Source organism: Notamacropus eugenii, chromosome 2 (assembly GCF_028372415.1).
Source record: "Notamacropus eugenii isolate mMacEug1 chromosome 2, mMacEug1.pri_v2, whole genome shotgun sequence".
In the NCBI taxonomy this organism is placed as follows: Eukaryota; Metazoa; Chordata; class Mammalia; order Diprotodontia; family Macropodidae; genus Notamacropus; species Notamacropus eugenii.
In genome coordinates, this window is record NC_092873.1 from 268546833 (window position 1) to 268573787 (window position 26955).

Below are 26955 nucleotides of genomic sequence, written 5' to 3' on the forward strand. Positions count from 1 at the left end.
TTCTGCTCTGCTGCTCATACTCTGAAGGAATCATGGAAGGAAGGTATTCTACAATTCAATATAGTCAAATACATAAACTGTGCTTTGGTAATAGGCATGATCTCTTGTCTAGAGCTTCTCAATGAGGATATGGTTCATGTGTGTTGGGATGGATCAAAAATGAAATGGATTATTCACAGGAAAACAATACCAGTGAGAGTAACGGGAAGGTGATAAGGAGAAGATAAAAAGAAATACTTTGGATTGATGAGGAGTTCTTTCAAGTTGATTTGTAAAAGATGTACCAAAGATAGAATAAAGAATACATATTAGATTTCAAGCTGTTTTTCATAATTTAAAAACTCAGCATATTGAGGCAAACGAAGCAGCTTGTATTTCTTTCTTTCGGCAATAGGAAAACCTACCTCCTGGTTGATTCTGAGCCTGGCTGTGATACCCTGTGAATTATGTTGTGTGGAACTCGGTTGCATGATTGGTTGTTCCAAAAAGGTTATTTATGACTTTGACCTAAAATCAAACAGAGCTAAAGGAGTTTTCTCCTGATATACCTAACAATAGGTCGGCCTATGATTTTAGGCTTAGTCTTGAGGGAACAATTTTGACTTTTGTTTATAACCATCTCCTTCCTCCTTTATATAGCACATTTCTCTGACCGTAGCATAACTTCAGAGGTTTTATAGATCTTCTGCAATCGGAAAGCATCTCTCAGCTACAGAAATGAGATGCAAGTATATAGGACCATGTGGCTTTGTTTTTTATTCTGAATTTGTAACCATCATGTGTTTCACTTTCCTAATCTAGGCAACTGGGGAAAATCACTTCATAAGATTTGCCATATTTGTGTATAAGATTATGTATAGCCTAGCATAGCAAAGTATAATCACATCTTTTCTGAATGATATTGAAGTTAAACTATATCCCTATATTAAACTATATCCTTATCCTATATTCTGTAGTACTGCACTGTACCTATGCTATGCTATTCTCTGGTCTCTATGGTACAGTCATTCATCTCTGTGGATGTGAGGCACATCCTTTTGACTCACAGTGCACCTCAGCACCAGTGTGCTAAGTATATTGCTAAGTTCCCACAGGCAGAGCCAGTGGAGAAAAATATACTAGATTTCTCCTAGGGATAGAAGGGTTACTTCAAGATAACACTGACTGTGTTGCTTCTGTAATGTGGTACTGAAAGTACCTGGCCCTGTCTCTCAGCCAAAGCAGGACATGCCCAGACTTCATGGGCAGATCAGCATGGAGCTGGGTCACTGCATACTCTCCAAGGCGCCAAGCCTGTGTGGTGACTGGAGAACATCTTTCCCCTTTCTGACCTGAAAAATATCTATCCTTCCATTTTCTCTTTGGATGCTGTCCTCTCTTATATACCTGTTTGTTTTTCATATTTAAATGTTTCCCTTGGTTTCTGTATGTGTGTGTACTATATGCTATACATTGTGGATTAGTTTATATTATGGCAGAGACTATATATATTGTATGTGCTATATATATTGTATAGTGTAGTATACTTAGTGTTTCTGTATATGTACGTATATAGAATATACGCACATAAATCATGCTTAAAGACTATACTATATTGTCTAGTTTATACTATACTAGAGAATAATAGAACATGCTGTTCTTATACTGCAAGTATAGTGTAGATTAGACAAGTCTGTACTACTATACTGTAATGTGGCATCCACCATCATAATAGCCAGTGTGGTGATATCACTCCACCCAGCTCCACTCCATTTATGATGGCTGCCGTAATAAATGACAAAGCAATGTTCTATATTATTTATCATACTGGCTTAATAAATGCTACACTATACAGTGCTATGTTAGGTGGTTCTTTACTATATATACTATTACTTTCCTGTACTTGGACTGTACTATACTACCCAGTATCTGACCCTACTCAGCCAGGTTATATATAATATACAATATGATGCTAAGCTCTGTTATCTTACACTATAGTATTGGGATCATTTAACTCAGGAGGGGTTGGATAGTTGAGCTGTTGCATACCACCCTCTATTCTGGGAAGGCATCCAGGTCTGCCCCTTTACTTTACCTCCTGGCCCTGTTCCTGCCTCCTTCCTGGGCCCTCCACTGGTTTTCTTGGTGTATTCTGTGTATTGTTTTCACCATTAGGATAGGAGGTCAGGGATTGCTTTTTTGCTTGTATTTGCCTTCCCAGTACTTAGCACAATATCTGAGACGTAATAATCACTTCACAAATGCTTGTGTCCGTTTCCTTTCCAGAAGGGGAAGGCAGCACTCTAGTGGAACTGGTTTGGAGAAGTTGGCCGCCCACTTTTGAATGAGCCAAGAAATAAAATGATCATACCATAGCTCCCAGCAGTTTGACTTCCTAGGACCTTCCCTGTCTTCCTTGCCATTCAAGCCCATCTGCCTTATACTTTTGTAGTATTTAAATAGGGTGTCTGTCTGGGGTGGGGGAGGTACTCCTGTATACAATGGAAGGAAATATCTTAAGAACCAGGGCTCCTCTAAAGATGATTTTACTGTACATATATACACATACAGATATATATATATTCAAATACATACACTAAGCAAAAATGTACTTAAACCCAGGTGAGGGTCACTGAATATGAAGAAAAAGATATGCTTCTACAGCAATAAACAAGAATACAATTTAACAGCATTTAAAAAAAACTGTTCCTTGACCAACTAAATCAAATGTATTTTATTACCACCATGAATAATTTAATTTTGATAATAAGAGACTGGATGTCCACATAAAGATATATTTTTATTCATGACTATTTACAGTTTTCATATTCATTTAAAGAATATCATACAACTGATACCTTCTGAAATGTTTCATGCTGTTCTTAACCTACTCTCCTATTTACACTTCTGCTACATTATCCTGTGGGAATTGAAATTACTGGGAGTGGTCAGATGCTGTTATTTTTAAGAGTTAAATCTGATCAAATGAGATCAACTAACCCTGTCCCACAAGGTATTTTCTTACAGTTGACTAACAAATCATTAGCAACAGTTACATTAATAAATTATGATTCCTTTAAAAATCAGTAGTAATTTTAACAACTCATAAATAAACGTGCACTGTGCAATTTAAATTCTCAAATATCCTGTGTATGCTAAAGGTTTCTATATTGTCACATTTGTACTTAATTATTTTATCAAATGATAAACTTTCCCAAAGAGGAAATTAGATAAAGTTGAAATAATATCTTATGGTCTGAAGACTTTTCAGAGCTCTGCATGCTTAATAGGAGGAGGTTCTAATTTTCGTGACAGTGCAGTTAAAATCTGGTTGAATTTCTCATATCTCTCAGTTTGATTGACTTGTGCTCCTTTGCTTCCCCATAGCAATCTCATCTGAAATTCAGTCTTGAAGATTTCATTCATCTCTTCATCTGCCTGAAAACCTGTTAAGAGAAAAAGAAAAGAGTGATATGACACCTGAACTCATACTGTAGAGCAAAAACTGAAAACATGCTTATGTGAAATGATAAAAAAAAAGTTCCACTTTAAAAGTTTTTTGAACTGTCAAGATTGAAAAAGAGCGGTCACTGTTCCTGATCCATCTAAAGATAGATGGGCAAAATTTCGCAGGCTAAACATGTAGTAAGAGCTGAGGAATATTTAACATGTTCCAAAGAAAGCTCATGATGGGTATTTTGCAAAATGATACCAAGGTTGGTTAATGGACTTTTATTACTTACTGAAAGGGGAAAAAATATTCAAGATGGTCAAAATGAATTGAACCACAGAATCGCAGAGTTGGAAGGGATATCAACGTCTAGTCCAAAAGTTCTTATCTGGGGATCCATAAACTTGTTATTAAAAATAATTTGATAATTATTTTAATATATAGTTGTACATATTAACGTATTCTTTTCATCCCATTAGATTCTAGTCTAGATCTTTCTGGATTCTGTGTGTTAACTATCTCTTGGCTCTGCCAGTTTAATAAGCGTGGCATTTATGACTTCAGTGCACTGATCAGAATTAACATGGGATCCTTGAGACACTTTCCTGAAAAGTCAGGGTAGTTTTGAGATAAAACATTTGAAAACTTTCCCTCTGTGAAACAGAGTTGGTTAAACAGGATATATATATAGGGGAAGAGAAGGGTTCCAAACAGTTCAGGAGAAGTAGAGGCTAGCTAGATGGAACATGGTCCCACATCAGGTCAGCATGTTAGAAAAGGTGAGGAATACACAACATGAGATGAAGCAAAGATAAAAGAGAATGGTAGAGAGAGATGTTCTGCCTAGCAGGGAGGGGAGGAAAAAAATTCTCTTGGAAAAGGTCATGGAGACCCACCTTGGTAACCATACCAGGGACTTGAGCTTTATAGATACATTACTTAATGTTGGAGTTCTTGGCTGTACTATAAGTTTTCTCTCTCCAGTTGGATAACAGTCTCAGAGTTGGAAGAAGCCTAGTAACAATTTCTTCCTTTTTGTCCATTTGTCACATACCTGACATAGTGATCCAACCTCTCCTTAAATGCTACTTGGTGGGGTGCTCCATACTGTTAAGCTCTAGAGACCTGTGTTCCCTGAATATTTTGCATTAAGTTGGAGAAAGGTATTCAGCCACCCTAAGATATTTTATATTTAAAAACAGTTTGGTGAATTGGAAAGAGCATTGCCTTTGGATTCAGAAGATGAGTTCAGAGCCACTACTTACTACTTGTGTAACTATGAGAAAGTCACTTCCTTTTTTGGACCTCATTTTCCCCAACTGATGAAATCAGGGTTTGCATCAGATAACTTCTAATTAAGGTCTTTTCCTAAATCTGGTCTATATTCTTATGCCACACAATTACTAACACACTTTAATGTGTTCACTTCCACGTGCTCCAGCTGGGTGCCACTATCCTGCTTCCAAGGCTGTTTGCCTAGTTCTTGAACAGTGGCATCTGATCCTTCCCAATCCCACATCCCTTTACTTTTAAGGTGAAAGGAATTGGCTTCTTTTGGGCAATAGGATTTGTAGCCTCACTAATTAAACCATGAACCTTTGATGAATTAAAAAATTCTAAAGTGAGGAAGAAGAAAATGGAAGCCTGACTGAGCCACATGTATCTGAGGAGATGACTTTTTTTTTTTTAAACTACTGTCCTTTTTTTAAAAAAGATTAGTTACTCACTGAAATCTATTAATCAGACATTTCCTTAGTTTATAATCTAAAGAGAGGAATTTTTTTACAAGCATAATTAAATCCTAAGATGATGAGTTTACTCCTGCAAAACATTCTCTTTATTAATCAATTAATTTTTAGTTTTCAGCGTTCACTTCCAATAGTTTAACTTTTTCTCCACCACCCCTTGCCCAGATGGCATGCAATCTGATACAGGCTCTACATATATACAGTTATTAGACATTTTTACATTAGTCATGTTGTATAAAAGAATTAGAATGAATAGGAGTCAAAAGAAGGGAAAAAAACTAAACAATAAAAGAGGAAAATAGTATGCTTCAATCTGCATTCAGATTCCACATTTCTTTCTCTGGATGTGGATGGCATTTTCCATCATGAGTACTGCAAAGCATTCCAAAGTTTATAAAAGCCCTTTTCCCACAACAACCTTATGATTGTGCCTAAGTAGTGTTTCCATTGTACTGATGAGTTGGAAGGGGTATCAATGACTTTCTACTTCGAAAGTTCTTAGCTGGGGATCCGTAAAGTTTTTTTTAAAAAATAATTTGATAACTATTTCAATGTAATTGGTTACATATATTCCTTTCATCCCATTATGATTCACCTATAATTACATATAATATGGCTAGTAAGTGGCAGAGCCTTGGTTTGAACCCAGGGATTCTGAAACCCAGGGGTCATTGCATTACATTGCCTCATTGATCAAATCCCTTCTCAGAGATTTTACCTCCTCTTCTTTTATTCTACAGTAAAGCTACTGTGTTCAGAAAAATAGGGGGAGAAAATGTCATTTTCAAGTGGACACTAACTATGAAAAAAACTGAATTTTCATGCTTTCACCTTGTCTACTTTTGTCTTCACCAGAGGGATCATCAAAGATCGCTCACTTTGCCATGATTTTATTTTGTATCATCAACAGTGATGATAAAGTGATGAGGGCAATAGCTCAGAGACACGTCTGCTTACCTTCTAGGATTCTCTCCGCATTTGCTCGGTACATGTCCGCAGCCTGGGCTATGAATCGGGCTGTTTCTAGATGGCTCAGCATGATTTCACAGCTTTGATCATTTTTTTCCCACATATCTGTGCCTTCAAAAGTGACGACTTGCCGCTCCATCAAGGTCACCAGAGGCATAAGCAGCGGGACTGTTACCTTGTTTTGGGGAACACACACAGTCTCTGGAAAACAAATGGGAATCTGTGGGTATACATTCCAAGAGGACTAAGGAACAAGACAAGTGAGACAGGCACCTTGGAATCTTGGGCAGGTTCTGATCAGTGGCAGTGGAAAAGGCTGCCTAGGAAAGTCAGAGGTTCACTCTAAGTGAGGGGATCTTTAAGCAAAGGCTGGATGGAGGGAAAGGAATAAACATTTATGTAGTGCCTACCATTTGCCAGGCATTATGTTAAGTGTTTCACAAATATCTTACAGCTCTGGGAGATACATACTATTTTGATCTCCATTTTATGTGTGTGGTGTGTTCATTCTTCATTGCTGAAGAAGACCATGTCATCAGAGAAATGATGACATGACTTGCACTTGACTTTGCTTTGAGTGGGGGAGGGCTGTGCAGGTCACCAGCCTCACTTCTCCTCCAGAGCCATCTGAATCCAGTAACCAGATAGTCATCAGGATGACTGGAGATAACCCAGGATGAGGCAATTGGGGTTAAGTGACTTGCCCAAGGTCACACAGCTAGTGAGTGTCAGGTGTCTGAGGTAAGATTAAACTCGGGTCCTCCTGACTCCTGCAGTGGTGCTCTATCCACCACACCACCTAGCTGGCTGATCATTTTATAGATAAATCAAAAGGAGGTTAAGTGACTTGCCTAGTAACATAGCTGTTAAGTGTCTGAGGTGTGATTTGCTCTCAGGTCTTCCTGATTGCAGACCATCCCTCTATCCACCGAGCTACCTGGCTGCCTCTGACAAAGCAAAAGTGGTGGTGATTCACGGAGAATCAAAGTAAGAAGGAGATTCTTGTTTAGGTGTAGGTTCAACAAAAATATGGCTTTTGGGGTTCCTTTCAACACTGAGAGTATGTAGTAGATAAAGCAGCCAGGATTTGTTTGAGGGGTTTTTTTGTTGTTGTTTCAACCACTAAAAACCTCCCCCCTAAATCAATAATATCTATGGATGAGCCTTTGCCAGTTCTGGTTAAGCTTTTAACTGAATGCCCTGAGAAAGCTAGAAATTACGAATTCTCATGCACTGTGTGTGTTTGCCTGTGACACTGTTCACTCAAAGAAAACCCAGCATGGCCTGCACTTGTTGCTTTGTGCTTACCTTTGCCTTCGTGTAAAGTTTTGCTGATAGGTTTCAGTTGCTTTTCATAGAGAATTGCAGTCTGGGTGTATTGGTGTCGTAATGCCGTCCACGTCTGTTCTAACCTTGTAATCTGTGAGGAGAGATGTCACAGTAACTCTTGGGAAAGCCATGGTGATATCATTTGGAAATAAACCCTAAGGTTCCCACTCAAATTGAAGTAGGCCTAGGTAGTTTAACTGCTCCTTCATGAAACATTTCTTTTTACTTCAAGACTTCCAGGGAGGGAGAACTCACTACCTTTAATTTCCTGTCATCAAGCCTAAATTTTCTTTAATTGCACCTTCTACTCACTGCTCATAGTTAAGCTGAGACCAATCAAAACAAATATAATCCCTTTCCCACATTACAGCCTTCCAAATACTTGAAGATTAGCTATACCTAGAAACCATGATGTAAAATCAGAAGGCATCAATCAATACTTTTTAAAAAACGTGCCCAGAGTTGAACATAGTGTTCCAGATATGATCTGGTCAGGACCAAGGACAGAGGCATTATCACTACCCCATTGTCCAAGGGGAAGGGGGAAAAGACCAACGTGCTACACTTCTGACATTTCACTCTGATGGCAATGGTGGCCTAGGCTAATTTCTCTCATACCACCCTCTACACTTTTCTTCCCTTGCTGCTCACATCCTCCCTTCTGAACCACTTGTTATTCACTCTTTTCCACCTAAATTTTTATTTCTGCCTCCTTGCTTGCTGTCTTATATCTTTCCATCTGTCACTGCTCTGACCCAGAAGTGCATACTCCAAAGGAACCAGATACATGAATAGGTGTGTGTGTCTGATGCTTTCAGTTGTTACAGAGCCTGTTCCCTGCTCATACTCAGTTATATTTACATATCTTTGTAATTATATCTCTGGTTGAGTAGGCAAGGACTGTTCTGTTTTTCTGTCTCCAGAACCCAGCACAAAATTGAATAAATGTTGATAGGACAGAATAAATGTTGTTCTTTGCCAACTTTGATCTGGAATCCCCAGGTTTTAAAGTATGTCCATTTTATGCCCAGCAACCCTCACCATTTAAAATCTAACCCCTTCCACTCAGGAGTTAAATCCATGTCACGCTATTGCCAACTTCTTGTGCTGACGATGAGGCCACCACCTTTAGGGAAGTATAACTAGGTTCATGCCACTTCTACAGAGCTAGGGTATTTCCTGCCTCAGTAATAAACTAGGGATGTCTGGTAAGTCCCTAATATTTTAAGGTTGATGCTATAGAGGGTTAATAACCCAGCCCTTTCTTTTAAAAAATCACACACACACACAAATACACACATAAAACACCTCAAAAACCCCCCCAAATATCAGTCAGGAAAGTATTGGGTTAAATGGATGATGAGTATGCCCCAGTAGGGTATTTCTCATGTTGGTTTTTTCCCCTCTCCTAGAAGACTTTCTTTAGATACGTAATTCTGGAAGTGCTTCATACATCGTAGATTGAGATCAAGGGAGGAATATATGCAAACAATGTAAATTTAACCCAAATAAATTTGATAAGATCACAGGCTTTCTAGCTAGAAGAGATGTCTTTTAGTTCAACTCTATCCTTTTATAGATGAGAAAATCTGAAGCTGCAGAAGAATCATTAAACAGTGGGACCACAGGTTGGGGCATCCTTCATGTGCAGCCCCTGTGGTCTGAGGCCTGGGGCTCAAAGGAGATTGGAAAGCAGTAGGAACCGGAAAGCACAGAAAAGAACAAGGACTATGCTCCCTAAATCTGTTGCATTATTATCTTGGATTGTTGAATCTCCTCTGATTACTCCCAGGATCAGAATCCCTAACATGTAATTATATGTGTTTATACATCATCTTATTATATGATGGCAGACTCAGTTTAAAAAAAAATTTAGGGAAGGGGGAACAACAGGAGAAACGTGGGTTACCGAAAGTCACAAAGGTAGTGATTATCACATTGATCATAGATTTGGAGTTATAAGGGACTTCTAGGCCAGCTCCCTATTTTTTTTTCACCCTCAGGTAGGAAGGGGGCCAAATCTATGATTTCATTAGTGAGGAAACTCCCACTACCAGTGCAGCTGTGCTCAGTAATTGTTAGATAATTTATAGTCTTAGAGAATTGCTTAACTAGTACATGTTAGCAGCAGAATTTAAACTTAGATCTTTCTGACTCTTAAGTCCCAAGCCAGCTCTCTTCCCTATAGCATGCTGGCTTTCCTCATCTCACACTTCAGGAAACTCCATAGAGAAGAAATGCTTCCTCCAGAGATCAGAAGAAGGTCACAGAACTCCAATACTCTTCTTGCCATACCACACCACCAACCCAAGTTATCCAGAGAGGACATAATACAAAAAAAAAATGAAACAAAAAAAAAAAAAAGGAAATACATTTTGGTTGATTTTCTAGAAGCTGTAATGTATTTTGGTTAAGACATGTAGTTACCAGGCCCCATTGTGACTTGGGGAGGGGCACAAAACAACTTTGGCTTCATTAAGTATGATTGCTCCAATCAACTGAACTAGGTATAGAGATCTGACTGGCAGAATGACTTAGATGTGATACTGTCCTCAAGATAAAGAGAAAAGTTGACAAGATAGGAATTCCAAATATACATGGCATTTGACATGTGTCCATTCCACAGGACATTGCACTGTCAGATTCTACTCCTACCTTTCTTACTACTTTTGGTTTCACAGAATCGCAGAACTAGAGGAGACCTCAGAGATCACTTAGTTCAGCTTTATCACTTTATAGATGAAGAAGGTGGGCCCTGAAAAACTCATGGACTTGTTCATGAGGTCATACAGCTTTTAAGTGTCAAAGCTTGGACTTAACCCCATATCTCTGTTCTTCTCATTGTAACATCAGTGTCCTGGGCCCAACCAGGGTTGGTCTTCTTGGTCATCTCCCACAGCTTTAATCATTGTCTCTTGGAAAGTACTTCATTTTTGTACTGGGGGCATATCTTTTTATACCCCCAACCTCTACAATACCATACCTCAGACTGTCTTGGCCATCTCCACTTGGATATCTAGTTAGCAACTCAAAGTGAACTCCTTTCTCCTTAATCTACCTAGTTCTTCTATTGATGGCACCACCACCACTGTTGTTGGAATAGAAATTTGATGTCATCTTTGGCTCTTTCCTAATTGCTTACTCCCCATGTCACAAATCTTGTTGAATCTGCTTCTAAAAACACTCACATCCCTCTCTTTCCTGTCCACTGCAATCATCCTCATGCAGGCTCTCATCTTTTGTCACCTCCATTACAAGTAGCCTCTTAATTGTTCTTCCCTTCCTTTAATCTCTTTCCACCCATCCATCTGCCACACTGCTACTGAGAATCCTCCTAGGGTACTAATGTGGTTATTCCCTTATTCTATTAAAAAACAAATCAGTGGCTCCCCAGTTTCTAATATAGTATTAATTTCCAATTTCTAGCATTCATACTCTAACTCCAGCTTAAGGGCCTTGCCAACCTCAGGTGTTTAATAAATACTACAGAATTTTATCCATGTACTTTGTTCTTAGGTCTGTCATTCCCTCTTCTTCTATCCCCATTCTCATCCTACCCATGCTATCATATTTCCTATCTTCTATGTTTGGAATCCCCACTCCTATCCCTAATTCTGTATTTAAGTTCTTCCATTCTTTCAGAGAACAACTCAAGGTCCATCTCTTCTCCTAAGCCTTCCCTGATTCTCCAGTACCCATCCAACATTGCAAAGGATCTCTTTCCCTTAGAGCTGGTCAGGTCACATCTCCTGTGTCCCTTATGCCTGCAGTGTCATAAAGAGTAGGCAGTAAATAAATGTAGAATTGAATTGGTAAAGATTCTCATGTATTCTTAGACACTTCCTAAAAGTTTGTAAATTTTAAATGAGATGCTTTCAGCAGGTTATTCATATGTAATCAATTCACTGTCCCTCAGAAACACTTCCCAATGTTCTAGACTTCATAGAGTTAAAAAAAAACAAACTTCACTGTCAACACATGCAAAGATCCCGAAAGAAATATGTTGTTTTTGGCAAAAACAAGCTACAGCATGGCATACCATCCTAATTGGTTTCTCACAAAAAACATTGACTTTTTTTCCTTTTGGATGACACTCCTCATTGTACATCAGAGGCACTTGCTGACTGTCAGCAATTATCCACTGTTTTAAAAACAGAAAGTACTTTGCACAATACTTTCAGCTGCCCTTGTAATCAAAGGCAGCTTTTATCATGGTTCAATTCAATTTACTTATTGAATAAAACAGTTAAGAGATTTGCCTGGCTGACACACCTGTTGAAAAAATATGATCTCCACCTTGGAGGCCACAGAAGGCAAACGATCACTTACTTGTGGCATTTCCAAGGCTTTCATGATGGCGGAGAAGGCATACAGGTCCCCCATGGAGTCCTTCAATTCCACAGCCACCTGAATGATCTTATGGAGGGTTGCTGCTCTCTCCTCCAAACTACCTGTGCATCCCAGGATATCCACCGCTATGCCAATGGCCATGGTACTGTGTCTGGAAGGAAGATGTGAAGTCACTCTGACAATGAAGTCAAGTATAGTGCAGCCAAGGGCAAACCCATTAAGTGAATGTCGAGGACCACACTGTTGCATTGCTCAAAGCTGTTCTCCAGTGGGCCAAATGTCAGGAGGCCCAGGCTTCAAGCACTTGGTAGGCAGCTGGGTAGACCATAGACAAGTCATTTAATCTTGCTGAGCCTCAGTTTCCTCATTTGTAAATTGGAGATAGAAGTCATTCACTTAGCAGATATTTTAAGCATCTACCTTTGTACGAGATATTTAGGCATACAAAGACAAAAAAACCAACCAAACCAACAAAGCAGTAGTACCTGCTTGAACTGAGTCTGAATATGGTCTTACACACTCACTAGCTGTCTGACCCTAGGCAAGTCATTTAACTTGTTTGACTGAGTTTCCTCCTCTGTAAAATGGGAATAATAACAGCACCTACCTCCAAGGTTGTTGGTGAGATAATCATTATAAAGTGCTTAGTGCAGTGCTTGGCACATAGTAAAAATGTCAAAGTTCCTCTGTGTGTATGTTTAAAGCACCTGAAAAACCAGGAGTTATAATTCCTCAAATATGCAAATCCATCTGTGGGGCAATCCCTTCAGAAATGTGAACTGGAGCCCATGTGAGCCCAGCCCTGACTTATGTTCCCTCCTTATTTCACAACGGGGGTGAAGAGGGTGACTCCACGCAATTTGTTGGGGAGACTTCGACTTCCTCACTTTCTCCTAACACCCCAAGGACTCCACTGGAATGCAAGGGCCACCTGTCAGTTATCCCTCCCTCTTGTCCAGTGACCGGTCCATCTTATCTTTCTTTGATGAGATCCTTTATACCAGTTCTTCAAATTTTCTTATCTGCTCCATGTCACAGCTAATTCAGATCCAACATGTGCCTTCTATACTACCATCTTGAGTGATGGGCATTTTTAATTTTTCTGAGACTAGTGTTCCGTGACTTAGACATAAACATCAGTAGAATGTTGAAATTTAAAAGATAGGCCTGTGTTCCAAGGGGAGAAGTCCCTTACTTCTAAATTTGATGGCACTTATTTCCTCTCATTTCCTAAATTTTTTGTGTTCACATTGTAAGGCGTTTAATATGACTTAAGTTCATGCTTCAACAGTTGAACATTTATTAAGCACCTCCTGAGTTTCAAGCAAAATTTGTGCTGGGGATACATGAAAAATGGGGAACATGAAGGAATGCAGCCTAAGAGGGTAATAACATACACCTAGTTAGGATAAAAAAAACCCCAGAATGTAACAAGGGAAAACATAAAAGATCCAAAGGGTTGTTGAGGAAATTTTCGGAAGGAAAGAAAACTCACATGTAGCTTAGGGGGATGGAGCAGGGAGAAGGACTTCAAAAAGGCTGAGATGTGGAAGAACCAATTCCAAGCACAAGGGACAGCTTTTGTGAAGATAAAGAGAGGCTAGAGGAACTTGGGAACTTCCAGCACCACCGGTGGAATGTTCTGGTAAACTGGGGTATAGATCCCCGTAGAAGACTTCCTGCTTGTTACAAATAATGCTTTCAATGGAAGTAGGAACCCATGAGCTTAAGCCCAGAGCACTTGCTGTCACCTGCTTCTACATTCATTCCACAAAACTTTAGTCCTTTCATAGCAAATTACTGTTCAGAACAAAATGAGACTGTCTTTTCCTAACAGACTTCTTTTATCCTTCCTCACAAGCTCCCACCATTTATTCTTGAATCTATTTGCCTTTCAAATGGACAAAGGCCTTTATGATGAAAAAAAGGCCAGGGTTTAAGAGGTGTGAAGAACTAGGAACCCTCTATCTACAGTATGTTTGGAAAACTCCCAGAATCTTCACCAAGACCATGATTATTGACTCCTATCACATTTATGGGCCAGCCATACTACCAGCTGCATACAGAGAGTGCTTTTCTCCCTCCATTTCCCCCCATAGCAGTGATCTAAACATAACTATGATCTCTGAGACTTCCTCTCCAGATTATCTTTGTTAATGTCCAGGAAATGTCCTCTTGCAAATGTCTTCAAAGAAAAAACCTAGGTTCACAACATGACAAAGACTGATATCTCTCTCAAGGTAGACAACTATTAAACACCTCCTTTGTTTCGAGTAATGCTGTCCCCACTGTGTGGGGATACATGATCTAGTTTTTTCTTTCTAAATGTGGTTTCCTGATAAATGAGAGGGATAGTGTCATCTTCTAACTGCCTGACAGTCAAGGGTCAGAGGACTGAAATGAAAAATGACAAGGAACGTTTACCTTTCAATGATGTCTAGACGCAGTTGGTGTCCATAAGGCAAGGTAATGAGTTCCAGACCTGAGTTTACTCCCATGATCCTCCTCATTTCTTCAGAGACTTCTAGTATCCTAGCAACCTGTCAAGGAGAAAAGCTTAAATATATTAATTTGGGAAGTTGGCTTGACCATGATGCAAATCTAGTGTGTGTAGAAAGAGCTACAGAAAAACAGGCACACTCAAATGTATTCTAAGAGTACTACCCTTATCTAAAAACGTACGTGTGTGTGTGTGTGTGTGTGTGTGTGTGTGTGTGTGTGTGTGTGTGTGTGTGTTTGTCCTTCATTGCCAAAGACCATGCCATCCGAGAAGTAATGACATGACTTGCACTTGACTTTGCTTTGAGTGGGGGAGGGCTGTGCAGGTCACCAGCCTCACTTCTCCTCCAGAGCCATCTGAATCCAGTGACCAGATATTCATCAGGATGACTGGAGATGACCCAGGATGAGGCAATTGGGATATGTTATACAGTGATGTCAACACTGGAAAATTAAACACGGGGGAAAAAGGGGCAAAAGGGATCAAGTTGTTTGGTGTCCAGAGTTTGCAAGAATTTCCAACCAAAGAAACATTTGAGTTATTTAAGCTCATGTCAAAAGTATCCTACAGACCTGTTGTAATATTTTACTATTGCTGGCAGGTGTGTGTGTGTGTGTGTGTGTGTCCACCAATTTACTGAAAGAATGAAATGTTAATTCCCAAGTTTCCCTCTCCTATAACCTTTGCCACTCCAGTTCTCACAAAACTTAACGATGCTTCACTTGAAATCTGTAGCTAGCCCCTTTAACTATGGAAATGATTAGGGCTTCAACACTGGATGCTTGCCAAACAGGTGTGAAATGTGAGATTGAAGCATCCTAGCATCTTAGATGTAGAGCTGAATGGAACCTGTTAGAGGTCATCTAATCAAAGACCTGTTTGTTCTCTTACTGGGACTTTTACTTATGGGAATGCTCATTCTATGTCACTTTTAAGGAGAGGGATGAGCCATGCCAAGCCGTGAGATCCACCGCAATATGCTGAAGAAGAGAGAAGTATCAGCTACACACTCATAATTACTGTGGAAAGGAATCATGATCAAACAGGATGCTGGACTCCATCTTGTCCTTTTTTAGCAGCCTTCTAAGATGCCTCTTCTGGATACATAATGGGCTGCAAAACATAACATCTGGGAGCTTGGCCTCTGTTATTAATGTTGGCCTTATTTGGTTCAGCAAAGGAACCACTGGGTATTCAAAGAAAATAAATACATGGGAATTCAGTGGAAAGTCCAGGCACAAAAATGATGAGTTCATCTATGTGGCCTTCTATTCTTTGGGGCTCTAGGCCTTAGTATCCCCCATACAGAGGCAGCTAGGTGGCACAGTGGACAGAGCACTGGGCCTGGAATCAAGAAGACTCATCTTCATGAGTTCAAATGTAGCCTCAGACACTAGGTGTGTGATCCTGGGCAAATCACTTAACTCTATTTGCCTCTGTTTCCTTATCTGTAAAATGAGCTGGAAAAGGAAATGGCAAACCACTCCAGTTACTTCTGCCAAGAAAACCCCAAATGGGGGCCATGAAGAACTAGACATACAACTACAATCCCCCATATACAAAATAAGACCAATTCTCAAGGACTATTGGACTTTCAGAATTCCTAGCTTCCTTCAGAACTCAGCGCAAGAACCACCTGATTCATCCTGGTTGTAAGTATCTCCTCCCATCACCCACCCTACTCTGAAATTACCTTGTAAATATTTTGAGTCTACTTACATTCATAACTGATATTTCCCCTACTAGAACATAAGCTCCTTGAAGGCAAGGACTGTTTTATTTGTATCCCTGTCACTTACCATAGTAGGCACTTAATAAATGCTTGCTTAATAAATGTCAATAAATTGACAACTAGAGAGGCAATAATTGCCTTAATGACAACAGTCAACATAGCATGGCTGTGCACTGGGAATTGTTAATGCACAGGAGAAGGAGTCCTGCCACAATTCACGAGCTCAGATTTATATCTCTGGCCATGGTAGGAAGGTGCCTCTCTCGGCATTTATCATGGCCTATTTGCACCAGAGCTGCTGGAAACAACCCAGATTTTCCCATGTGTTTTGAAAGCTGGAATCTGTAATCTCTGTTAAGCCCAATACCTTTATGTGATTTCCTTTAGTCATCATGAACTATGATGGAATAAAAATAAAAAAATAAAAAATTCTTGGTATGTTTTAAGTTAAAAAAAATCACAACAAAATGTATTCACAAGTAAAGAACCTCTATTTTCAGTGAAAAGACTAAGTAATGATTATAGCTGACATTTAGAGGCACTTTAAAGTTCACACAAAGCTTCCTTGCGTCTCACATCTGGATCACTGGGTCACACCCATTTTAGGAAGCTGAGCCTCAGAAATATGGAATTGCCTTTGTTTCCATAGCTAGTGTCCATGGAGGGATTCGAACCCAATACTGTCTTCTTGACTGCAAGTCTAAACTATGTAACACACCTGATGCCCCCTTGTCCTTTTCCTAAATGTCAAAGTTTCTACCCAGTGACAGGACAACACCTGGCAGCTGACTGAAAAACTGAGGATGAGGGGCACCAAGAACAGAGAAGTTGCCCCTTGATTCAGTTCAAATAAGCACTTAGTAAAAAGCTATTCTGTGCCTGGTCACGAAGATACAAAAACCAGGAACCAGGAAACCCTCAAGAAGCAGCTGAAGGTACTGAACTCGTAGTTCTGTGTCTCTGGATTCACATTTACACACACCATTAACCAAGAAACCATGTGTCTGCAGTATAGCTTCTGAAATATAGTGTAGTTATAGTATAGCTTCTGAATCTGCTGGAATGGAGGATCTGGGTTGAATCCTAGATCTGCTAATTATACCAATTTTGCTAATTATTTAACCTCTCTGAACCTCAGTTTCCTCATCTGTGAAGTAAGGACGTTAGATTATGTTACACAGCTGAGGAGGTTCCTTCCAACTCTAAATCTGTGATTTACATAATTCTGATTAAAAAAAAAATCAGAGATACTGAAAAGGTCCCAAGGGATCAAGGGTTCACTGATCTGGTTATAGCAGGAACTTGGCTGGGCATCAGGGGCTCTAAATGAGGAGTAACCTTGGATCTCAACTGACCTCTTACCATTTCTCCCATTAACCCACATATAGAGTAAAGATCAATACATTTGTGAGGCCCTGACCCATATAAACCAAGTAAAAAGCAGCCCCAAGTGGTAGAACAGGGAACCCTGGTGTGCCACTCAAAGCCTGGGAAGTGGTATTTCTCCTGGGGGTGAGAAGTGATAGATGATCAAAGAGCAACCCATCTGACAGCAGGAAGGGGCACAGGAAAAAAGCAGAGCAAACAAGGAAGCCACGGAGCCCTCCAATTATGAAGTACATTTGAGAGAAGTTTCAGGCACTTGAGGAATCACGACTGTTTCCTTTGAAAAACTAATTATACTTTCTGGCATCAGCAGTGGAAAAATAATACTTAAATACTTCAATGGCATTTTTCAAACATTAATTACCACCCCCCCTCACAACTGGAAAGTTGTTTTTATTTTGTCTTCTCACATCTTGCTGAAGAAATGGGTAAAAGGATGCTGACAGGATAAAAAGGGCAGTTCTGGACATGGGTGTGAGCAGAATTTTTCATAGGTTCTGCCCATCCCCCACTAGCCTCCCTTTCCCCAAACACTTTCACTATACTTTCTTATTTTCACAGTATCCCCAAACACTGTAACAATAGTTCATTTTTTTAAAAAATGTAGCACTTCATAATTTTAAAGCTATAATACTTAAACCACAGATCATATATAAATATGTATTATATATAACTATACATGTAATTATATACATATATACACACACACACACACGCATACACATAAAACATATGGTTAAAAGGACTTCCAAGGGTGCTTTTAACCAGCATAAAGGCAAGACCCTGGTTTCACTAAACTACTTTGAAGGTGGGGATTGTTCCACTTTTTGTCATTGTGTCTCCAATCTAGAATAATATTTGACAAATAGAAAACGTTAGATAAATACTTGGTATGCAATAAACATTTATTAAACGCCTACTATGTGGCAGGCATTGTGCTAAGTACTAGGGATACAAAAAGAGGCAAAAGGCAGCCCCTGACCACAAAGAGCTCACAATCCAATTGGGGAGACAACAAAGATGTACAAGCTAAATACAAGCCAAATAGGAAATAAAAGGGAAAGTGCTAGAATTTAGAGAGGTTGGGAAAGGCTTCCTGTAAATGATGATTAGCTGGGGCTTGAAGGAAGCCCAGGCAGGCAGTAGTTGAGATGAAAAGGAAGAGCACTGAAAGCATGGGGACCGCCAGAGAAAATGCCTGGAGTCAAGAGACAGAGAGTCTTGTATTTGGAAGGAGATCAGCGTCACTGGATCAAAGAGTATGTAGTAGGGAATAAGGTGTAAGAAGACTGTTAAAGTAAGAGGGACCTAGGTCAGGAAGGGCTTTGAATGCCAAATATTTAATCATGGAAGTGAAAGGGAAATCACTGGAGTTTGCTGAGTGGAGCTGACATGGTCAGACCTTCCCTTTAGGAAAATCACTCTGGTGGCTGAATGGAGGATAGATTTGAGTGGGGAGAAGCTTGAGGCAGGCAAAGTCACCAGCAGGCTCTTGCAATAGTCCAAGCATGAAGTAATCAAAGCTTGGCACTTGGCAGGCTCAGAGGAGAGAAGAGAATTTGAGAGATGAGGCAGAGGTGAAATAGACAGGCTGCGAGAACAGACTGGATATGGAAGGGCGAGAGATCATGTAAAGTCAAGGATAAAACCTAGGTTGAAAGCCAAGGAGACTGGGAGGATGGTGGTAACCTTGGCAGTAATAGAGAAGTTTGCAATTGGGGGAAGGCTTAGAGGGAAAGATAATGAGTTCTGTTTGGGGAATGTTTCCTACTGGACATCCAGTTCAAGATATTTGAAAGGCAATTAGAGATGAGTCTGGAGATCAGCAGAAATATTAGAGCCAGATAGATAGACTTCAGAATCATCAGCAAAGAGATGGTGATTAAATTCATGGGGAGCTGATGAGATCATCAAATGAAGTAGACTAGAGGGAGAAGAGAGAAGAGCCCAAGACAAAACCTTTACGAACACCTATATTGAGAGGGTGTGATCTGGATGAAGATCCAGCCAAGGAGACAGAGGAGTGGTCAGACAGGACAGAATGGTGTCTCTGAAACCTATAGAGAGGAGATTATCAAGGAGAAAATGACCAACAGTGTTAAAGACTGCAGAGAGGTCAAGGAGAATAAGAAATGTCAACTGAATGATTGCACTAGATACCTTTGTATATATTTTTTCTGTACCTAAGCTATTTATATGTTTGAAACCAGGGGCTCAAAAATATATATTGCAAATCTCAAAAACCTCATTTTTGGAGACTGATTACTCAATGTTCCTTGCCTTCCTGAGAGAGAAGACAGGCAACTACATTGCCTTTCTCTCCCTTCAGGGAACTCTCTTTGAAGAGACTCTCAAGCCAAGAGTATTCTCTTTAAAATTCGGAAGCCAAAACTCTAGGATATCTCTTCAAGCTCTCTGCACCCTTGGCCCCTCACTCAGGCCTGGAGGACTGAGTAATCCATCTTCACCAATGAGGAGAGCCTTGTACCAATGAGAAAAAATTCCATGTTTTTCCCCAGCAGATAGTAAGCCTTTTGAGAGCAGGAACTCTCTGGCTTTGTTTTTGTGTTGGTGCCTAGCAAAGTGCCATAATAATAAATGCTTGCTGAATTGGAGTTAACTGAACTAGAAATGGAACCCAAAAAGCTGAAGCCACTGGAACCTATGCTCACAATCAGACTCAAAGCACCACTGCCTTCTCTGAAAGAAAGAAAAGCTCCCATGTTTGATCCTAAAAGAAGGTTTTGTGTTCAGTGGGTTTGTAGCAGGTACTAGTTCTTTTACCCCAAGCTGCTACTTAATGGTTAATCCTGTGATTATATATCTTGAGGGTTTGAGTGACTCAGAGGAGAGAGAGTAGGGTTGGCTTTTAGGGGTTCATAGAACAAGATCTAGGCAGCAGGGTGGCATCGTGGATACAGTCAGTAAAACTCATCTTCCTAAATTCCAATCTGGCTGAACTTGAACTAGCTTGGTGACCCTGGGTAAGTCACATAACTGTTTGCCTCAGTTTTCTCATCTGTAAAATGAGCTGGCAAAGAAAATGGCAAACCACTCCAGGATCTCTGCCAAGAAAACTTCACAAGTGGTCATGCAAAGATGGACATGACTGAAAAAAGTGACAAAAAAGAGCAAGATCCAGGAATTAATCCAGAATAAGATTAAATTGCAGATAATGGAAAGCTGGGACTGGGGCGAGATAAGATGGACAGAAGCCCTGGCCATAAACAGCAGCGGGAGGAACGATGAGGCACACTTTTTATAAATGCACATCTCACTCTCTAATTGGCATCAAAGTATTCACCTTGTGATTTCATATATATACGTGTGTGTGTGTGTGTGTGTGTGTGTGTGTGTGTGTGTGTGTGTGTGTAAAACAGTGGAGCCTCAAAGACTCTCTAGTGGATCATAACACGCAGGATGCTGGCCGCCCCAGAGCTGAAATGTTTGGCACTGCTGACTACCACCCTCTGACCATTCCCACTTGATCCCCTCTTTTCCCATGCCTTTCATGATGTTGCCATGTCTGGTTTTCCTCATAGATCCTTCTCTATTTTCACAGCTGCTTTCTCCTTCTCCCGTTCCCTTAGAGTAGGAGTCTAACAGTGCTCCCACCTCTGCGCTTCACTCCAGGCTCTTGCTTTACTCTCCTCTTGGCAGCCTTAGCCACTTAAAGCTTTGGAGATGACTCCAACTGTCTTTTGGAGATGATTTCCAACTGTCTGCTGGACATTTCCAAATGGGTATCTGACATTTCAAACTTAAAACATTTCAAAAAGAATTTTTCATCTCACCTCTCAAAACTGAGCCTTTTTCTTTACTTCCCCATCACTTCCCTAGTTACGTAGGCTCAAAATCCCCAAACTCTTTCTGAACCTACCTTCTCATGTCCTATGAGCAGTTAAGTCATGGAAATCTCTTAAATCTAGCCCTTTCTGTTTCCACTGCCATCACCCAAGTTTGGTCCTTCACCATCTCTTACCAATAATGATCCAGTATTATACTAGCCCCCTAATAGGTTTCCCTGCCTTCTCTCTCTTCCTATTCCAATCCATCATTCACAGTGTGCCCAAGGTTATCTTCTTTATTTAAAATTAATTTTATTTATTTTCAGTGTTCAACAATCACTACCATATAACTTAGATTATTATTTTTCCCTCCCTCCCCAAGATGGCATATAATTTTATATAGGTTCTACATATACATTTCTATTAAATACATTTTCACTATAGTCATGCTGTGTAGAATTAAAATGAATGGGAGATATCATCTAACAAACCAAAACACAATACACACACAAAAAATGATCTGCTACATTTTGCAATTGAATTCCATAGATCCATGGATGTGGAAAGCATTTTGCCTTAAAAGACCACTGGGAATTTTTTTTAAGTCCTTGCATTGCAATGAAGTTACAAGTCTACCAGAAAAAACTCTTGCACACTGTGGTCGTTGCTGTGCACAAACTTCTCCTGGTTCTGCTCCTTTCGCTCAGCATCAGTTCATATACGTCTTTCCAGGCCTCTCTGAAGTCTTCCTGTTCATCATTTCTTATAGCACAATAGTATTCCATTACATTCATATACCATAATTTATTCAGCCATTCCCCAATTGATGGGCGTCCCCTTGATTTCCAGTTTTTGGCCACCACAAAGAAGGCTGCTATAAATATTTTTGTACACGTGGGACCCTTTCCCATTTTTATGGTCTCTTGGGGACCAAGGTTATCTTCTTAATGAATAGAGCTATCATATCAGTCTACTGCTCAAAAACCTGTGGCACCTAACTGCTTTCCCCACAAAATACAATTGCTTTACTACAGTATTCAAGACCCACAGCGGTATGGCTTCCATCTACCTTTCTGGCCTTTCACATCTTTCTCTCATCTCTCTTTCATACCACTCTCATAGCCACCATCTAAATTCAAGCCCTACTATCTCTTCTCCTAGACCAGCACTTCTTAAACTGTAGGTCGAAACCCCATATTATTTGGCAACAGTAAAAGGTTTCTGAACATGCAACAACTAAAAGTTAATTTAAAATCAAATGTGTCATGAATCCAAGGTGTTTCTGGCAGCACTTGCTCATGCTGCATCGAGTAACTTCCCTGCAGCCTCAGTTCTGAACACAAAGCATGTGCACTTTGCACTGCGCGTGTGGTCATGCCATGAAATACTGGCAAATGCTGTAAAAATGTGAAAAGGGGTCACGAGTGGAAAAAGTTTAAGAAGCCCTGTCCTAGACTACTTCAGTGGTCTCCAAATTGGCATCTGCCTCAAGTCTTTCCCCACTCTAATCCATCCTCCACTGAGATGCCCAAGTGATTTCCCTTAAGGTTACTCCCTTAATTCAGTTCACTCCAGTGGGCCCCTATTACCTCTAGGAGAAAAGACAAATTCTTTTGTTTGGATTTTAAAGCCCTTTACCACCTGGTCCCAACATAATTCTCCAGATTTATTATACATTATTCTCCTCTATATGGTCCAACCAAATGGACTGTCCTATTTCTCACTTATGGTACTCCATTCCCCATGCTTTTGCATTGGCTGTCTCCCATGCTTGGAATCTTTCCCCTCCTCAATTCTGGCTTACAAAATCCATTCTTTCAGCATTTAGATTGCACAATCTCTTCTACCTGAGAAGCTTTTCTGATTCCCACCACCTGGCCCCAGTATTCTGTATATACTTTTAGATCACACTATCTCCAATAAAATAAAATCTTTTTGAGAACAGGAGCTGCCATCTTGTGATTTGTATTCCAAAGGCCTGGCACAATAGGTGCACATATGTGGCGCTCATTGATTGCTTGGTTGATTGTTCTGTCTTCCAGCTAAACTATTTCCCAGTTTCATCCTGCCCTCTCCTGGTTCTGTACCATTGTTTACTCCATTCAGTAGGCCTGGAATGGATTCCCTTCCACCCCACCATTACTTATTGACATTCTTTCCTGATCTTTAAGAACCAGTCCTGATGCCTCCTCCATGAAACCTTTTCTAATCCTTACTGTCACAAGTGACCCCTCTCTCTGAATCTTTTGAACACTCTGACTTTTCCTGTGTATTTAAAAATATCCTATTTTATATAAGAATTATATATGCATATAGATGCCTTATTTCCTTAACTTAAAATAAGTTTCTTTGAAACTGTACCATTGAATAAAATGATTTGGGACCAGAAGACTGGAAATCTAAAACACTTATTCTACAGATGAGGAATCTAAGGTCCAGAGAACGGATTAATCTAAGGTCAGGTTTATCCATTGTTGTGTCTTTGGTGACCAGCATAAAAATAGGTGCTCTAGAATGATGTTTGATGGATTTAATTTTCAAACTTTGCCTAAAGTACACAGATGGTTTTTCTCCAGTTTTAGCAGGCAATATTCAAGATAGACATTTGTTTAGTAGATGGTCCAGTCACTATTACTTTCTAGCACTCAAAATAAGGGTATAAGTGAAGAGGGCCAGGCATCTTACAAATACTCTAATAGCTCTAATTGGTAGAAGTTTCAGAGAGGCATATATATTTGGGCTTAACATAAGGAAAAATTTGCTGACAAATAGAGCTACCCTAAATGGGAATGGCTTGCCTTGGGAGACAATAGGTTCCCCCTAACAAGAAGTCTTTAAGTGAAGCCTGGATGGCCATTTATCAAAGAAGCTACAGAGAGGTTTAATTGGAAACTGACAGAAGATTAGACTTTGTTTTCCTCTATAGTCATTATCATTAATCTTCTCTGCTTAATGGTCATTAATATGCTCTCACTGTGCAAATAATGTAATTTATGCCTTTTGTTTGCAAAGCCCTTACCTCTCAAGAGGTAGCAGAGCTTCTTAAGCATCCTGACATACTAGGTAACAGCTTAGAGTTCAGATTCAGAGGTCCTGGGTTCAAGTGTCTGCCACTTATTACCACTGTGTAACTACAGGCAAGTTATGCAGTCTTTCCTCTGGACTGTTTCCTCATCTGCAAAATGAGAAGTTATGTCTTCTGGCTATGAGAATATGAGAATGAACAGAGCTTTCTCCCCTTCACTTTTTTCACTGCTCTGAGAACAGAAAAAGAAAGGCCAAGGTCTGTGAGGGGCACCATGTCCTCCCCAGTACAGAACATGTGGAGGCCAGATGTTCCCAGGGCTCACCTTGCCACTTTGGCTGCTTTCTGCTCTACCTCCTTTCTCTTTCTGAAATCCTGCTTTCTTTCTTTTTTATGTTTGAGGGAGGAAGGGAGGAGAAAGAAAAAGCAATCTTTTCATTTCAAAGGAAATTTCCAGCATAAGGGCAAGGGGAATTAATAGTGAATTGTGGTCACGCTGTAGATCAGCCAGGGAAGAGAGGCAGAGACCCCTGTGCCTAAACTACTACATGTCTAGAGAATGAATGAGCTCCCTGGCAACTTAAAATGGCAAAGGCACAAGTGGGAGAATCGACTGTGCCTCTCAGATTTCTGTGACAGCCCATGAGAAAGAATGACTTAGAACCAAGCCTGGCTCTGCATCAGGCAGGAATAGAGACCATGGTAACCATGGCTACCACCCCATCTATAACCCTCGCCACCATCCTGTCAGGCTATTGGAGTGCCCAGAAAGTGATACATGGATTAGATATGCTCCTTTCCTAGGTGTTCCACACATGAAACTGGCATGTACGATGCTGCCAAGAGGTATGGCCAGGAAGACTAAATGTACCAGAAAAAGGGAATGGCGGCTTGCTTATCATCACAACTGAGAAATAATTTAGCCCCAGAAACAGAGAGATGATTTCACAGCTGCTTCAAATGAACAAGATGCTTTCAGTTTTTCCCGTCTCTACCTGACTCTTTAGCATGTCACATAAGGTGGCAATGGTGTTACCAGTCACAGGAAAGCTAGCCTGTGCGTGGTCCCCTGAGGAAGGAATTGTCCTTCTTTCCTACTGCTCCTACAGGGACGGCATAAGCTAGATGGAAACCTTAGATGCCTAGGAGCACATTATAGTCCCGATCCTGAGGGGATACAATGCCACTGCCTGAGGTATCATCATTACTCAAGGTAATGACCGTAACAATTATATGAACAACAATAAGAGTAACAGGCATTTATACAGTATTTTAAAATTGACAAAGCATGTTCCTCTTAACTGGTGGTGGATCCCATTTAGCCTCCCAACAGGCCAAACAGAATTTTACTCACATTCAAGTGACTTTGGGCACTCAAATTGACCACCAGTAATAACTACCAGTGGTATTAATCCAAGTCTATAAAACAAATCATATGGGGGGAAAAAAAACCTCAGTTGTTTTGACCCCTAAAGCAGGCGTTGGGAACCTGCAGCCTCAAGGCCCTGTGTGGCCTTCTAGGTCCTTGGGTGTGACCTTTGGATTGAGGGCAAGCTTTACAGAATAAACCATTTTATTAAGGGGATTTGTTCTGTGAAGTTTGGATTCAGTCAAGGGACCACATTTGAGGATCTAGAGGGCCACAGGTTGCTCACACCTCATCTAAAGTGTTGGACTTGGAGTCAGGAAGACCCAAGGTTCCAATTTTGCTCCTGAAACTTGCTAGCTGTGTGACCATGGGTGAGTCATTTCAGCCTGAGCCTCATCTGAAAGAAGAGGATAATAGCACCAGTAACTGCTGCTTCAAAGGATTAGTGTGGACCTCTGCTCTGCCAACTCTAATGTGCTATATTACGTCAATTACTATTACCATCTAATCCCGCTCCCCGACTCATCCAACCCCCTCTTCTCACAGTCTGATCATGGGATAAGCATCTTTCATTCGCTAATGGCATGGGCAACCTCACAGGTCCGAGCCGTTAAAAAACAAAACAAAGCATAAGCGCAAAAACCTAGATGCCCAAAAGCTGGAGACAATGGCTTCCAGGCTAGGACTTCCATTCTGCTCCCAAACCAGCATCCCTGCTCAGGGTCTAAGCACCAGTTTTCATTGGCAGAGTATGTGCCAATAAAAAACAGAACCAAAACAAACACTGGTATATATTTTGACTTTAAAAGGATGAAAAAAACCTAAGTCCTTATCACATCTTTTTATGTTGCCTAGCAATCTCGAGTTAGTGGCTGTCCCCCTACCCCACCCATGATGGGGACTGCCATGGATGTTGAACAATGGTGGCGATGATTTATAACCCCAGAAAAGGAAAGCTGACTTTTACAAATTTGTAACAATGTGACATTTGAAACTAATTATCTCCACTGGGTCGTAAATAGGTCCAGTTTCTTAAATGGTCTGCATAGCTATTTAGTTACTAGCTTCTTTATCTAGAGATCACTACTGGTGGCAGGGCTGGGCTCAAGCCCAGGGTTGAGACATAAACTTCCTAGAAATGCCCTTTCAGAATGACTCAATGCAACAAATAGAATGCACAGTGTACAGAGGTCAATAATATCAATGAGTGAGATACGAGGTTTAAGCAAGACATAGTTTCTGCCTTCAGTGAACCTAGAGTCTAGTGAGGTGGTAGCTCATGTACCTGTATGACTGTGGAATAAAATACTGTATAGAAAGCTCATAAGA

General features: G+C 40.3%; 2 protein-coding genes across 4 annotated transcripts in view; one reads left to right on the plus strand and one right to left on the minus strand.

The window, feature by feature from the left end:
- The window catches only part of FNBP1L (formin binding protein 1 like), a 128375-nt gene extending 124508 nt beyond the window's left edge, over positions 1-3867 (plus strand). Inside the window, exon 15 of the mRNA XM_072644037.1 lies at positions 3367-3867. Coding sequence (XP_072500138.1) covers positions 3367-3392 — 26 coding nt within the window. The 3' untranslated portion in view covers positions 3393-3867. The remainder of the gene's footprint in view (positions 1-3366) is intronic.
- BCAR3 (BCAR3 adaptor protein, NSP family member) overlaps positions 2761-26955 on the minus strand; it is a 166036-nt gene continuing 141841 nt past the window's right edge. For all 3 annotated transcript variants that reach the window (XM_072644034.1, XM_072644036.1, XM_072644035.1), the window contains 5 exons: positions 14251-14366; positions 11806-11977; positions 7456-7567; positions 6136-6348; positions 2761-3425 (listed from right to left, as the gene is read on the minus strand). In XM_072644034.1, the coding sequence (XP_072500135.1) occupies positions 3247-3425; positions 6136-6348; positions 7456-7567; positions 11806-11977; positions 14251-14366 (792 nt within the window). In that variant the 3' untranslated portion in view covers positions 2761-3246. The remainder of the gene's footprint in view (positions 3426-6135; positions 6349-7455; positions 7568-11805; positions 11978-14250; positions 14367-26955) is intronic.